General features: G+C 36.0%; 1 protein-coding gene across 50 annotated transcripts in view; it reads left to right on the top strand.

The window, feature by feature from the left end:
• The window catches only part of RIMS2 (regulating synaptic membrane exocytosis 2), a 489,731-nt gene that overhangs the window by 324,919 nt on the left and 150,716 nt on the right, over positions 1 to 14,096 (top strand). For 36 of the 50 annotated variants that reach the window (XM_074898586.1, XM_074898591.1, XM_074898572.1 and 33 more), the window contains 2 exons: positions 10,713 to 10,778; positions 11,347 to 11,454. The exons of 12 other annotated variants lie outside the window; for them this stretch is intronic. In XM_074898586.1, the coding sequence (XP_074754687.1) occupies positions 10,713 to 10,778; positions 11,347 to 11,454 (174 nt within the window). The remainder of the gene's footprint in view (positions 1 to 10,712; positions 10,779 to 11,346; positions 11,455 to 14,096) is intronic. 2 more of the 50 variants (XM_074898603.1, XM_074898604.1) reach the window with 1 other exon arrangement.

Below are 14,096 nucleotides of genomic sequence, written 5' to 3'. Positions count from 1 at the left end.
GGTTACGGCAATATGTGTTAGAATGAAATCGGAATCTTTTGTTTTTAGAGGCACATCTTAGCAAACTAATGTTTTGCCTAATGGAACTTCCCAAAGAGTGAGCAGAGCTGTAGCAACCTCTATGAATTTTAAGAATGTAAAAAAGAATTGCAGGCAATAGTTGACTAATGTAGATAATTTTGCTGAATTAATTGTGGTAGTGCCTTTGTGACATTAAACCAATATTGATAGGATATTTCCCACCTCATTGTCTTCAGGTCAGAAGATGAAAAGGGAAAGCATTTTTTACCTTTAATTTTGAAAATCTTAGAGCTTCTTATGCACCAAGTTGAAAACCTGCAAATTATAATCAGAGAGGCATGATTGCTAGATATTGTCCCATTTCATAATTGCATATACCAGGAGTAATACAGATATATTTTGTAATCTGTTTGAGTGCTATGTGACTAGTATTTGAAGTTAATACTTTTATAGATGATTATTACAGGTTATTCCTCAAGTGCCATCAAAGCACATAATGTTGTTAACTAATAAAAAGAGTTTAAGAAACCAGTGGCTTTTTGTTAGCAATATTGAACAGAAAAGGTAAATAATAAGAATTAAAAGAACATTAATGTGATTGTCCATGATTGTAAGGAATGTAAACCAAAATTCTTCTTAAAAAAATTATAATTAATTTTTCCTGATTAGGTAAGTTAGAAAAAAGAGAGCCAAAAGAAAAAAAAAAAAGCATATCTATTCAAGTGATTTATAATTGAATTTGGCCAAAAAAAAGTCGTGGGGGAAAAAAAAAAAAAAAAAAAGAAAGAATTAAAATCAGTCAAGTATTTATCATCCAGAATGTTAATGGTATTCATTACAAGGATAATAGATCATAGGTGAACATATTTTTTTTTTCATTAAACTATTTAATATTTCTATTTAAGTTATCGAAAAGAAGACTGCTCTTTAGTTGGCTCATGAAGCTATCTGATTTTCATACAAAAGGCAGTAACTTAAGGATTCTGAACTTTTTCCTTAAAAGAAAAGAAAAGAATGCTTTTAAGGTAATACTATGTTGGTTTTTAGACAAGTCATCTTTGAAATAGGATCTAAACTTGTCCTTAGAGCCTGTATATAGCTTATGGAATGCTCTTGGGTTTGTTCACTTTGTGAGTTTGGTTGCTAGCTCCCAGATAAATGCATAGCAGTGAAAGGTGGCTTGAAGTACAGTACAGCAATCTTTCCCCATCACTTCAATCAGAAAACCCCTACTGGACTGGCTTGGCTTAGAGAAAGAGAATCGTTTTTTTAGAATATGTTAGAGAAACAATGTCAGAGAGTTGTTGGTGATGAGATTATGGAATGACCATTCTAGATGAATAGGTATTTGCTTGTTAGGGGTGCTCTGAATCTCTCAACACAGGTTTATGTGTCATCTGTATTTTCCAAAACACACACAGAATTTCTGTTTGTACATGGTGAGTGGTTGCCTTTGTAATCACATTGTTGACTAGTTATGCTTCTATTGCAACGTACAGACTCCGAAGCATATCGGTTTTAGGCAACACTCAATAGAAAAAGACTATCCCCAAACATTTATGATGTTTTATATTCATTGTTAGTTTGACAGCGGTTTTATGAATGGAAAGATTATTAGACTTCAGATTTTGTTAGCGAATGTTTGTGATACTATGTTACATAATAAAAAACAATGGTGTGTACACAAAGTCCCTAAAGTAATTCTTTAATGGTACTGATTGTGAATACTGCTGGAACTGCAGGCAGTTTGGAGAAGTAGAAAAAATGAGCCTTTGTATAGGTATATAATCTCTCTACTTGTCATCCTTGGTTTGTTCCACACTTACCTCTGAAAAAAGTCACACTTTTCTTTCCCACAGCTCTGCTTTATCCCTTGGAGCTGTTTGCAAAAAAGGGACTTCAAAACAAAGTACCTTCTTGTAGACATGCTCAGTTGCTAAAATATGACTAAGCATAGGAGTAAGAAAATTATTTCCTTACTTTTCTAGATAATTCAGCATAAAGTTCTCTGAGGTATATGGCACTAAAGAGTTAGTTGAGACCACATACAAAAATGTCTAATGACCTCAAGTGTAATGGCAATGTAAACATTCCCTCAAAAATGAATTCATAGTTAGAAGCGAAAATGAAATTATTTATAAAAAGATGAAAGACATAAATTTTCTAATTAAATTTTAAATAATTTTAATTTCAAAGACCAAGCCTTCAAATATGCCAAATGTTACTATCAAATCACATAATGATTTCTGTTGGTAAAGTCACAGGTAAATTTGTATCTGTTGCTGTATTATCAAAAATGTCAGAATTGTACTGTATATACTGGTAACTCAAAGTGTAATGGAAGAAATATGAATGCTTGTGACCTAATACAGCCCCAAGTTCCATAAGATCTTTTCTCTGTACAGGATAACTTTGTAAGCTTCAGTTTGACATGCTTTAATAAACTCTCCAAAGCAGACTTTTACCTCACTTCAGGAACTGAAACTAATCAAACTATAGAGAAAATGTTGGAAACAGCCACATTTGACCTCAGAGTTCTATATTTAATTTTATATCAATATAATTAGGTGAATTAGAGGAACAGCATGAGAATCCTAGCATAGTTCCAAAAACAAGACAGCCAAAACCGTTATCTGTGTATTGCTTTCTGAAAGATACATCAGCAATAACAACAAACATCAAGACCGAGTAAGGAAATTGTACACAGGCCTACAGCTATAAGCAGGGTAGATACTATTTAGCAACTATTAATCTAACTATATTCTTTTTCCTAGATGTGCTCTCCCTGAGGCATGAAATTGCTAACACTGAATTTAGCATAGATATAGTAGGCCAGAGCATTCAGAGAATGCCTAACTAACTCAAAGAGTCTTGTGATGGAAACGTATAAGAAAAATCCCAAAGTAAAAATGTTTTTCTGCTAGGCAGTTATAAGTAAACAAGAGAGAAAAAGCAAATTAAATTTTGGGTCCACTATCCCTTCATCAGGACTATTACACAGTTTCCATTTTAAAGAACAAAAGTTATTATCTGCTGTGTTAAAGTAATGGAGTAGTCATAGCCATGATTATTTAAAGAAATATTCTCCGATATCTTTAAATCACTTCAAAGATGATATCTTGATACGCTGGGACTAGCATGACCATCACATCACTATTACTGAGAGATAATTTCATTAGCATATTTAAATACACTTTCTGTTGAACTTTGTTTGTTTCTTGCTATTGAAAGTGGTTTTTTAAACATGTCTTAAAGTAAATGCCAAAATACATGCCAAAAATTCTGGCTACTATAATCAACAAAATTATTCACTACCGTAAGTCTGCTGCATGTTAGACAAGGTGCCATTTAATTAGCTGCTTCTATTATTTAGCACAAAATTAAATGTGACCAAGAGCAATGTAAATTCTACATTTCTAAAAGCCATCTTACACTGGCAGTTGCTTTATCTATAAATAGCAGGCTCCTAATCCAACATTGTTAATAGCTAGGTGCCAGATTAGGTCATACTAGGAAAAGAGTTTTTTGAGATGTTGCACCATAGTAAAAAACAGAAAACAGATTATTTTTTTTTTCACATCCTTTATTAAATACACAGCTGAATAATATGTAATGAAGTAGTCATTTATTATTTAGTTAATATTATATAGTACAATCATTTAAGTGTATGTTACAGATACAAAAATATTGTAGAGTATAAATGGAAATGTAGAGTATATGGGGACTTCTGGGATAATATTTTCAGGTTTTGGTTGTGTATGGTGTCATATAGGTACATACACATATGGGTATGCAATGTCATTGTTTCTTTGCTTCTTCAAATACCCAGTAAAGTAAAAAAACCCACGTTGCTGAAAATTTGCTTGTAGCTACATTATAAAATGTATGCATCAACTTAAATCTCAATAACTGAGATTTAAGAACAATTTTTTTTCCTTTCAAAATGTTACCATGTGCATTAATAGTATACTGCACTTCCTAATTATTTTGTATATCTACGCCTATAACTGCAAGTAAAAACCACTAGAGATTGTACCAGTAGGGATTCCTGTAAGTAAGACTGTCCTACACTTTCCATTAACAGATTCTGTTTTCAGTTAGTTATAATGTTGCCAAATACACTTTCCTCTCCAAGGACTCACTCATGAGCCCTAATGGATTTAACTGCTGAGGGGATTGCAGTCAGGACACTGTTAAGTTTTAGCCTTGCAGTAGGGATGGCAGAAAGGAGAGTCTTTTCTCTTTAGCTGCTGTTATTTATGGTGGGCACGTTACTTCACAGTGAGATCACTGTTGAATTTGCACAATTATCTGCACTTGGTGCCTCCATGTGTCTGCTGAGGGATGGTGATCTCCAACAGAGGGATGGAGTAGGAAGGCGGCAAGAGAGGTGTAGTCTTACAAATGTAGCTACATTTGTAAAGAATCATGATTCAGAACTTTCGAGATGATATTTATTGGAGGGACAACACAGCAGGGCGTAAGCAATCCAGGAGGTTCCTGGAATGCACTGATGATAACTTCCTCCTAGAGAAGCCGACAAGGAGAGGTGCTATACTGGACCTTGTTTTCACCAACAAGGAGGGGCTAGTGGAGAGTGTGAAGCTCAAGGGCAGCCTTGGCTGCAGTGACCCTGAAATGGTAGACCTCAGGATCCTTAGGGCAGCGAGGAGAGCACACAGCAAGCTCGCTACCCACATGACATTCTTGTCTCTAAACTGAAGAGACATGGATTTGATAGATGGACCACTTGCTGGGTAAGGAATTGGCTGGATGGTCACAATCAAAGTTTTGCAGTCAACAGCTCGATGTCCAAGTGGAGAGCAGTGACAAGTGGCGTTCCTCAGGGGTTGGTATTGGCACCGGCGCTGTTTAACATCTTTGCTGGCAACATGGACAGTGGGATTGAGTGCACCCTCAGCACGTTTGCCAGTGACACCAAGCTGTGTGGTGCAGTCGACACACTGGAGGGAAGGGGTGTGCCATCCAGAGGGACCTGGACAGGCTTGAGAGATGGGTCTGTGCAAACCTCATGAAGTTCAACAAGGCCAAGTGCAAGGTCCTGCACATGGGTCAGGGCAATCCCAAGCACTGGGTGATAGTGGACTGAGAGCAGCCCTGTGGAGAAGGACTTGGGGGTACTGGTGGATGAAAAGCTGAACATGAGCAGGCAATGGGTGCTTGTGGCTCAGAAGGCCAACTGTATCCTGGGCTGCATCAAGGGAAGTGTGGCCAGCAGGTCGAGGGAGGTGGTTCTCCCTGTCTACTCTGCTCTTGTGAGACCCCAGTTGGATTACTGTATCCAGCTCTGGGGCCCCCAGCATAAGAAGGACATGGACCTCATGGGGTGAGTCCAAAGGAGGCCACAAAACTGATCAGAGGGATGGAAAACTTCCCCTCTGAGGACAGGCTGAGAGAGTTTGGCTTGTCCAGCCTGGAGAAGAGAAGGCTCCAGGGAGACCTTATAGCGGCCTTACAGTACTTAAAGGGGCTACAGGAAAGATGGGGAGGGACTCTTTATCAGGGAATGTAGTGAGAGGATGAGGGGTAATGGTTTTAAACTGAAAGAGGGTTGATTTAGATTAGATATAAGGAAGAAATTATTTCCTGTGAGAGTGGTGAAACACTGAGACAGGTTGCTTAGAGAAGCTGTGAATATCCCCTCCCTGGCAGTGTTCAAGGCCAGGTTGGACGGGGCTTTGAGCAACCTGGGCTAGTGGAAGGTGTCCCTGACCATGGCAGGGGGGTGGAACTAGATGCTCTTTTAGGTCCTGTCCAATCCAAGCCATTCTATGGTTCTATGAATTAAAAGCCAAATAAACAGCAAGAAAAAGTCATAGATACATTCCCCAGAATAAAGTGCACATACAAAATGGTCATGTTAAAAACAATGCAGTTATGCCCAGTGTTATGTCCTTTGGAGCAAGAACTTAAAATACATTATGGGGAGCACTGTGATAATCTGATACTGATTTTCTTATTGAAAGTAATCTTGATTATTTTTCAGTTCACAAACTCTCTGCTGATAATTGCTGTTGTTTCACAGTTTAAGTCTTCAAACTGTCAACTGCAATCCGTTGGAATATTTCTAGGATTTCATCTATCACAGGAGATAATCAGGAATTTCTATACAATTTATATACAATTGGTGTATATCTGGAAAAACTGTTGTCTGTCCATAAAGTTGGTGTATATCTGGAAAAACTGTTGATGTTTGTGCATAAAGAAAGAACCACCTATTTCTTACTCTGCAGTCTGAGCTAATTTCCATTTTTTCACATTGCTTGATTTTTAGAAAACTGTAACTTGAAAAGTTTGGGAGTATTTGGTTAATAATTACCAGGACAGTAAAAAATTATATTTATTTTTTATCAATCTTAATAATTTCATACTTGTCATACATTTAATTTGCTACTTCTATTGAAAAAGTGTAAAAGAGTATTAATAAAATGGAAGAGAGTAGTGTTGCCAAGTACAATGTAGTACTTAAATTACAATCGGATCATACACTGGGAAAAGCTGGCTATCAGAATAGATAAACAGTGTTAGGATGACAGCAGTTTCTTGTGTCAACTGAGTTTGATTCATGCAAGTTCTAACAGTGGTACCGAAAGTCTTGTTTCGCATTCAGAATTATTTACGGGTATTCCAATAAGCCCAAGATTGTCAGGATGTAATAGTGCTCCAGTACTTCACCAGTACTTCATCCTTTCTGCAGAAATACTTGGGAGTCAACTTCCCAATCTAATAGGAAAGCTGGAATATTAATAATCTTGTGGGACATGGTCAAAGAGAATGAAAATTGAAAAGAATAGATTATCTTCTAGTGCCTCATCTTTACTATTGGATAAAATATCCCAAGCAGTAAAGACCAGGTTAAACTCCCCTTGCACAGAACAGAAAGGTATGCTACAGATGTGAGGCGCTCTGTGTATGTTTGTGTGCATTTGTGTGCTTTCAAGTGTGCTTCTGAGACTATTCTGGTCTGTCAAGCTTGTTCCTGGATATTAAGTACTTCCAATTAGGCAATCTAATTGGTCACTGAATCACAGATATATGTTTTGTTATCCTTATGGTTCACTGAATTTTCATGAAGGTGTAAGGAAATGGACAAATGGGTGAGTGATATCAGAAAATTTTAAGTCATCATTTTCTATTCACTTTAAAAAAGGAAAATTATCATGTTTGCCTGTATGTTTGGAATCTTATTATCAGAATAGTGGAAATCTTCACCTGATCCAGGGGTGTGTGTAGGGATGTGTGTCCGTGTGTGCCCACGCATGTGTGTGTACATTAATGATCATATTGCAAAACATATAGTGCTGCCTTATCAGCTGCTTATATATTCAGAATAACTTCATTATTTTCATGAAATGAAATGAAATGAATTGCTGCTGCTATATGTAACAAAATATGTAATATTTCAGAAATCTGTGAGCATGCAGACTAATATTTTCATTTTGCCATACCATCATTTGATGTACTTCTGACATCAACTACTACAATGTAGCAAGTAAGGAATGTGTAGTAAAAAGCTAGAAGTCTAAATGAAGGTTGCCAAAGAAAAAGTTCTTTTGTGTTTGTAAAAATCTGATATATCTAAATGTTGTCCATGTCTCCATGGTCTTCTGAGCACTCCTATATACATGTGCATATGATATCATGGTTTTCCCCAACAGCTCAAAAGACATGGTTATTTTGCTAAGCAGATCTGGAACATTTTGGAAGTTCTTTTGCACTTAGCCATGCAAAGCTTAATGATTTTACTATATTATGATTTATATACATTATGATTTTAAGTGCTTTAGACTGGCTATTAGCCAAATGAAAGCTGCATATGTTTCTGTTTTGAGTAGTGAGAAATAGGTATGTCATAGGCATTTTTGATGTTATGTTGTTAACATTTTTATTAAAACCAAAGAATTGATTTAAAGCTAAATACATAAAGTATTAATTATAAAGAGACAAGTAGTAGAACATTGCCTGTATGCTCAGAAGATAGATAGCATTTAAGCCTTTTGCACTGCACGTTGAAATACATAAAGCACAGAAAAATATGCTGCCTCCAAATGTTCATATTCTCATATTTTGACCTATGTGATGTCAATCATTCTCCCTTCCATGCAGATATGTCATGCAGCTTTCCGTTTGTTGGGGATTTTTTTAATAACCATACATATTTTATGGAAAATATTACTGTCCTTGAACAGAAACCATTTCCAGAGACACATGCTTACATGAATAATAGCTCTATGATTATTACTGGTATATAGTTAGAGATATTATGAAAATGCACAAATATTTAGGTTATATATTATGCACAAACATTAGGTTATACATTATGTATAACATTAGGTTATAATGTATAACATTAGGTTATATATTATGCACAAACATTAGGTTATATATTCTTGATTTATGATGAATGCCTTGTACTCTAGTAAGTTACTGCATTAATTCATGTATAGAACTGATTTTTCTTCTTAAACAATTCAGACATAGTATTATCTCTTTTTTTATGTTGCACTTGTAAGAACATTTTATAGTGAGTTATCATCTATTATGAGTTAGATAGCATGGATAACATGGGCTCTAAAGAATAGGGAAAAATATGAATAGCCAGTAATGCCAGAGGATTAGGTCAAGTATAAACTGAGGCTTAACTCCTCCATATTGACAAGCAGACTTCTGGGTGATGAGGAAGTATATTTCAAACTTGTTAAAAGTTATTCCATATCAAACTGTCTAAGTGGTTGTATGTAAATGCCAGCTTACTCTGATTCTGAATTCCTGATTTATTTTTTTTTTAAAAAAAAAGGTTGAACTTCCTGACATATATTCACAAGCAAAAGTCTCAGGACTTGATAAGAACACTTGAGTTCTGAGTTTCTAGAAGGATTAGAACAAAACTTGATACCAGATACTGAGCACTTAAAATAGTTTAGTGAGAATCTGAAAAGTAGTTAGGACTCATATCCTAATATCCTAAGCAGAACATTGATGGCCTTTCATTCACATTCAAGTAAGTGAAGGGAAGAGTCTGGTGTATTCCTTCTTATAGACGTATATAAGTTAAGCTGCTTGCAAAATGGTAGTTGCATTCCCGTGAAATTCATGTTCTGCAGCACATGTTTTCCTTTAAGTCCTAGTTTGTTTAAAGCTTTGCTCTTCAGAAACTGATTGGATATGTTATATTTATTGGTGTCATATTTTTGAAAGACTATCAAGAAAACTTGTCAACAATTCAGTGGAGAGATACAAGGGGAAGTGAATTGTTAACATTAAAATGTCATCTACCAGCAGACTTTTGTCATGTTAGTTCTGGGGTTGCATCTAAATCATTTAAGGGCATATTCATGTGGATATAGCCTGGGAATGTCACCATGTAGTGGTGAGAATAAGCTGGCATGCAGTTGTTTGCCATCATCACACACTTGACACAGGTGAGGCCGCACCTCGATTCCTGTGTTCAGTTTTGGGCCCCTCACTACAAAAAGGACATTGAATGACTCGAGCGTGTCCAGAGAAGGGCAACGGAGCTGGTGCAGGCTCTGGAGCACAGGTCGTACGGGGAGCGGCTGAGGGAACTGGGGGTGTTTAGTCTGGAGAAGAGGAGGCTGAGGGGAGACCTCATCGCCCTCTACAGCTCCCTGAGAGGAGGGTGCAGAGAGCTGGGGATGAGTCTCTTTAACCAAGTAACAAGCGATAGGACAAGAGGGAATGGCCTCAAGTTGTGCCAGGAAGGTTTAGACTGGATATTAGGAAGCATTTCTTTCCAGAACGGGTTGTTAGGCGTTGGAATGGGCTGCCCAGGGAGGTGGTGGAGTCCCCATCCCTGGAGGTGTTTAAGAGTCGGGCTGACATAGCGCTGAGGGATATGATGTAGTTGGGAACTGTCAGTGTGAGGTCAATGGTTGGACTGGATGGTCTTCAAGGTCCTTTCCAACCTAGTTGATTCTGTGATATCATAGCTGCTGTGGGGTCGACTGCTACATTTTTATTTGATTGTTCTCCCTGTGGGTGTACATATATTCTAATGCAAATTATAAGAACATGATGAGATTATTTTTTAATGCTTTTTGGCAGCATGCTGACTGCCAGGGTGCTGTGGGTAGACTGGTTTTAGTACTCAGTTCTGTGCATTAGTTTAAGAACCCTAATACTTTTTGCAGCCTGCAGTGTAGCTCTGTGATTATTTTCTTATTTGTTAGTCCTTCTTAGGATCTCTTCTTCAAATTTTCAGCATACCACGTCAAATTGGGCCCTGCTGACTTGTATACAGCTCCTCATTCTTGTAACAAGCTGTGAAGTTTAAATTGCATAATCGGGGACTTAAGTTAGAAGCTTTTTATAGTGGTGACTATACTTTTGCATTTATTTGACTTCTCGAGATTGCTTTTAGACAGTTTTATACATTTTTTTCCTCCTAATTGAAATAATGTAGACAATCCCAAATTTTAGCTATCCTCTTGATCCACAGTCTCCCACTGGCTTCTCAGCATATATGTGTGAATCATCTAGATAGTTTTACCTTTAGAACCGTATATCAAATTTCTAATCTTGTTATTAATTTCAGTGTTCTTGTAGCTTTTGTATTCTCAGATTTTTATGTCTTCTGTTGTGTGATGTGTATCATTCCTTCTCCATCTTATTGTCTCATATTTGTATTTTTCTTTCTGCCATTTACTCAGTCATTATGTTACTTTACCTCGTTCCCGGTACACCCAGTCTGCCGATCATCATTACAGAAATGCCAGGTATATGTTTTTATCTGTGTGACTGTGTGGATAATGCATGTACTTCTATGTACCTACATGTCCACTTCTGTTTTTATTAGTCTGTGTATAGTGATAGAAGTCTTAGAAGTGTTAATATCAGCATTAGCTTTCTTAATATAGTGTATAGACGATCACGGGGTAATTCTTCATATGTTTCACTTTTTAAACATTTTTTTACTGCCAATAGCCTATAATTGGTGGTCCATGAAGATGGTGCTATATTTACATCATGATAATGTCTTTTAAAAAGTCAATAAAGAAAATTATTAAAATCAACAAGTACAGATACTTGCTAACAGTGTGATTTTCATATACATAATGTCATACACATATGGCTGTCTTGAACATTACAGTAGATAAAACTAGATAGATAAAAGTAAATAGGTTACAATAGATAAAACTAGTTTTGCAAAATTCACCAAAGTTCCGACTGAGTTTTGTTCCAGTGTTTTGTTCTGTTGCTGACATTATTTGCTTTTCATGTTGATTTGTCCTCATTTCATCTTTGTGTTGCTTTTCATTGTGTTCACCTTTTATGTTTTGGCAGCCAGGATCACACAATGTATCCTCTATTTTGTGAAGATGCAATCAGATTACTTCGCTCCCGTAAGATGTGCCGTACCTATTCTGAGGGTGCTTACTATGATCTTGAGAGGTATAACTGATGTGGAGCATATCATTAGCTCTGCCACTTACACAGTGACAGTACTGTGTTTGGTTTCCAAGCTGAGAATATGATATGTATTTTAATTTATAAACACACACAGTAAAGATGTTTTATAATACTCTGTGAGAATGTATGCATCTAAAACTGACTAGTCAGGATGATGGGTAAATCCCAAGAGAAGCTGAATAGCTTTAGAGAATTCATTTTCATAAATTAGGTTATATGAATATTATATGTAAATGTCTTTGTATAACCCCTATTTTTTGCTGGAATTTTCCAAAGTGCTTATAGTATTTAGTATTCTCTTTGAAATAATAAGGAAAAGCCTATCTACTCCCAAGTACACAGAAGTAGAGTCTGTCTGAAATCTCATGCTTTGCCTAACTGAAAAATAGAGTGAAAACTTAAAGTATAAGCTTATGTTATAGATACTTGTATGGTGCTTATTCTGTAATCTGAGTACTTTTATGAGTTCACGATACCTATGTGTGATTACAGAACATCAGAATTCCTATTTATATATGAAGTATATGGCAGAGAGAAGTGAAGCCCATAATAACGTCTGTGAAATAATTATCCTTGAAATACAGTGGCTTTTAACAGATGTAAAACACATGCTACTGTAGTACTGTGATTATGCTGTTTTCAGAAAGATTTACAAAGCAAGAAAAAGTCTACATAATTGTGTGTGAATAGAAATAAGCATATAAACCCGATAAACAGTGAGCCAGTAAAAAGGAGGTGGTGGCTTCAGATCTCAAAAAGCAGATTATAACGGGTGATATGGCTACTACTTTACAAGATGGGCCATGTAAAATTTTCCATAGCAAGAACTAAAGAACTCTTGATATATTAACTTCATGGCTGCCCTCCAGTTGTGAGTTTCTCTGAGAAGTTTGTTAAGGTTTGCTCTGGATTCAGATCATATATAACCATATTTTTAGTAAGTGTAAAACTACTTCTGAATGCAGAAACAAAATAGAATCTGAAACTTTTATAGTATCATAGAAGTATTCTTTCCACAAAAATATTGCTTTTTAAAAATTACCCAAACATATAGTATAATAAACATTCTGTCTATTTTTTTATATATATATATAAAGCTTATGCTTTAGCATTCAGTTAGACATTTGTTTAGAAATGATGCTGTTTTACATGAAACCTAATATAAAGAAATATAGTTCAGTCCGCATGTACGAACTTTAATAAGGAGAGGGATTTTTGGTTTGTTTTCTGAAAATATGTGATTCAATGCTCTCACACATATGCTATGTCAATATTAGTTTTTATACTTTTTTTGCTTTAGTTGTATAATCAAATTTGCATTAGTTTATTTGAACCTGTTTCAGATTGCTGGTTGTATCTGTGACTGTCTAGATATTGCTGAAAGTTGGAGCTATTATCAAATTTCTTAGTTTGAGGATCTTCACTTGCAAATCTTAATCTTTCAACAGAAATTAATTTCTCAAAAATATAGTAAAATCAATGAAAATAAAAGTCAAAAGTGACAGTACTGCATAAAGATGAAAAAGCTGAGATTTAGGCAGTGAGCTGGAGTAAATCTTTTCCAGGGCTTTATTGAAGAGAAGGGTATTAAAGCTAATTCCTTCTGGGGTGAGAAAGAAAAATCATACATGGAGTGGAATATCTCTAGCTCACTGTTAAACAGTATCTTAAGATTCCTTGGGCATAGTAACTTATCCTGGATTCTTTGGTTCTCCTGAATCCAGGCTGCCTCTGGGTAATGTTAGTGTTCAAGTTACTTGAGCCATCTTACCAGATTTGAACTACTCTTGAGTACCTCATAACCACCTCTATATTCTGACAGCAGTTCTCTAGGTAATTAAGGACCATTTAAAGCATAATCTTTATCCAGTTCCTCTTTATTAATTGAAAAACTCTAATTTCCTCTTCCTTATTTTATTTGAAAAATATACACAAAATTACTTTTTAAGCCATATTTCCTCATCTTTACACTGTCTCCCAGTTTAATGTTTAGTTTAAATTACATTATTTTTGCAGGTCATGGTGTTAGTCCTGTCTTCTTAGTTCCATCTGCTTAATCAATGTAATGTTGATGTCAAGCAACCACCTCTCCCTGTCTTTTACTTTCACTTTATTAAGCATGTGAACTAACTTTTCAATTTCCATTGTTCATCAAAACAGCAAACAGTGTTCTGCACAGTCCAGCATTCAGGAAAGAGTGTCTCATCTGAGACAGAAGAGTTTTGAATGTCACACTGAATCCACCAGCGTGGGCAGGCAAATACGTCCTACAGATACATCAGTCAGAATTACTTGCTGCCTTTGTTACTCATGGCTCCTTTCATTGCTTATCTTGTAGTCATTCACAGCCAGCCCATTAATTCTTGTGGTCTCTTCTAGCAGTTTTTCCTTTTTTTTTTTTCCCCACAGAGTGACTGGTTGTTTCTCTTTCATCTTTTCTCTGCTGAAGCTTGTTTCAGTTACTGTTTATCAGATTTGATAGTCTTGAGCTCATTAGTTCTAGGACACATTTTCATTAACAGAAACCTCAATTTCTGAGTTCATTCTTGGGCTATGGCACTTGTCATTTTGTCTTTGTGATAGTTCCCCGCTTTTGAAGAAGTCCAACTGTTTCCCTCCCAAAA

This window comes from Athene noctua, chromosome 2 (genome assembly GCF_965140245.1).
Source record: "Athene noctua chromosome 2, bAthNoc1.hap1.1, whole genome shotgun sequence".
Classification (NCBI taxonomy): Eukaryota; Metazoa; Chordata; class Aves; order Strigiformes; family Strigidae; genus Athene; species Athene noctua.
Note: the sequence above shows the minus strand (reverse complement) of the source record. Positions and strands in the feature narration are given on the sequence as shown.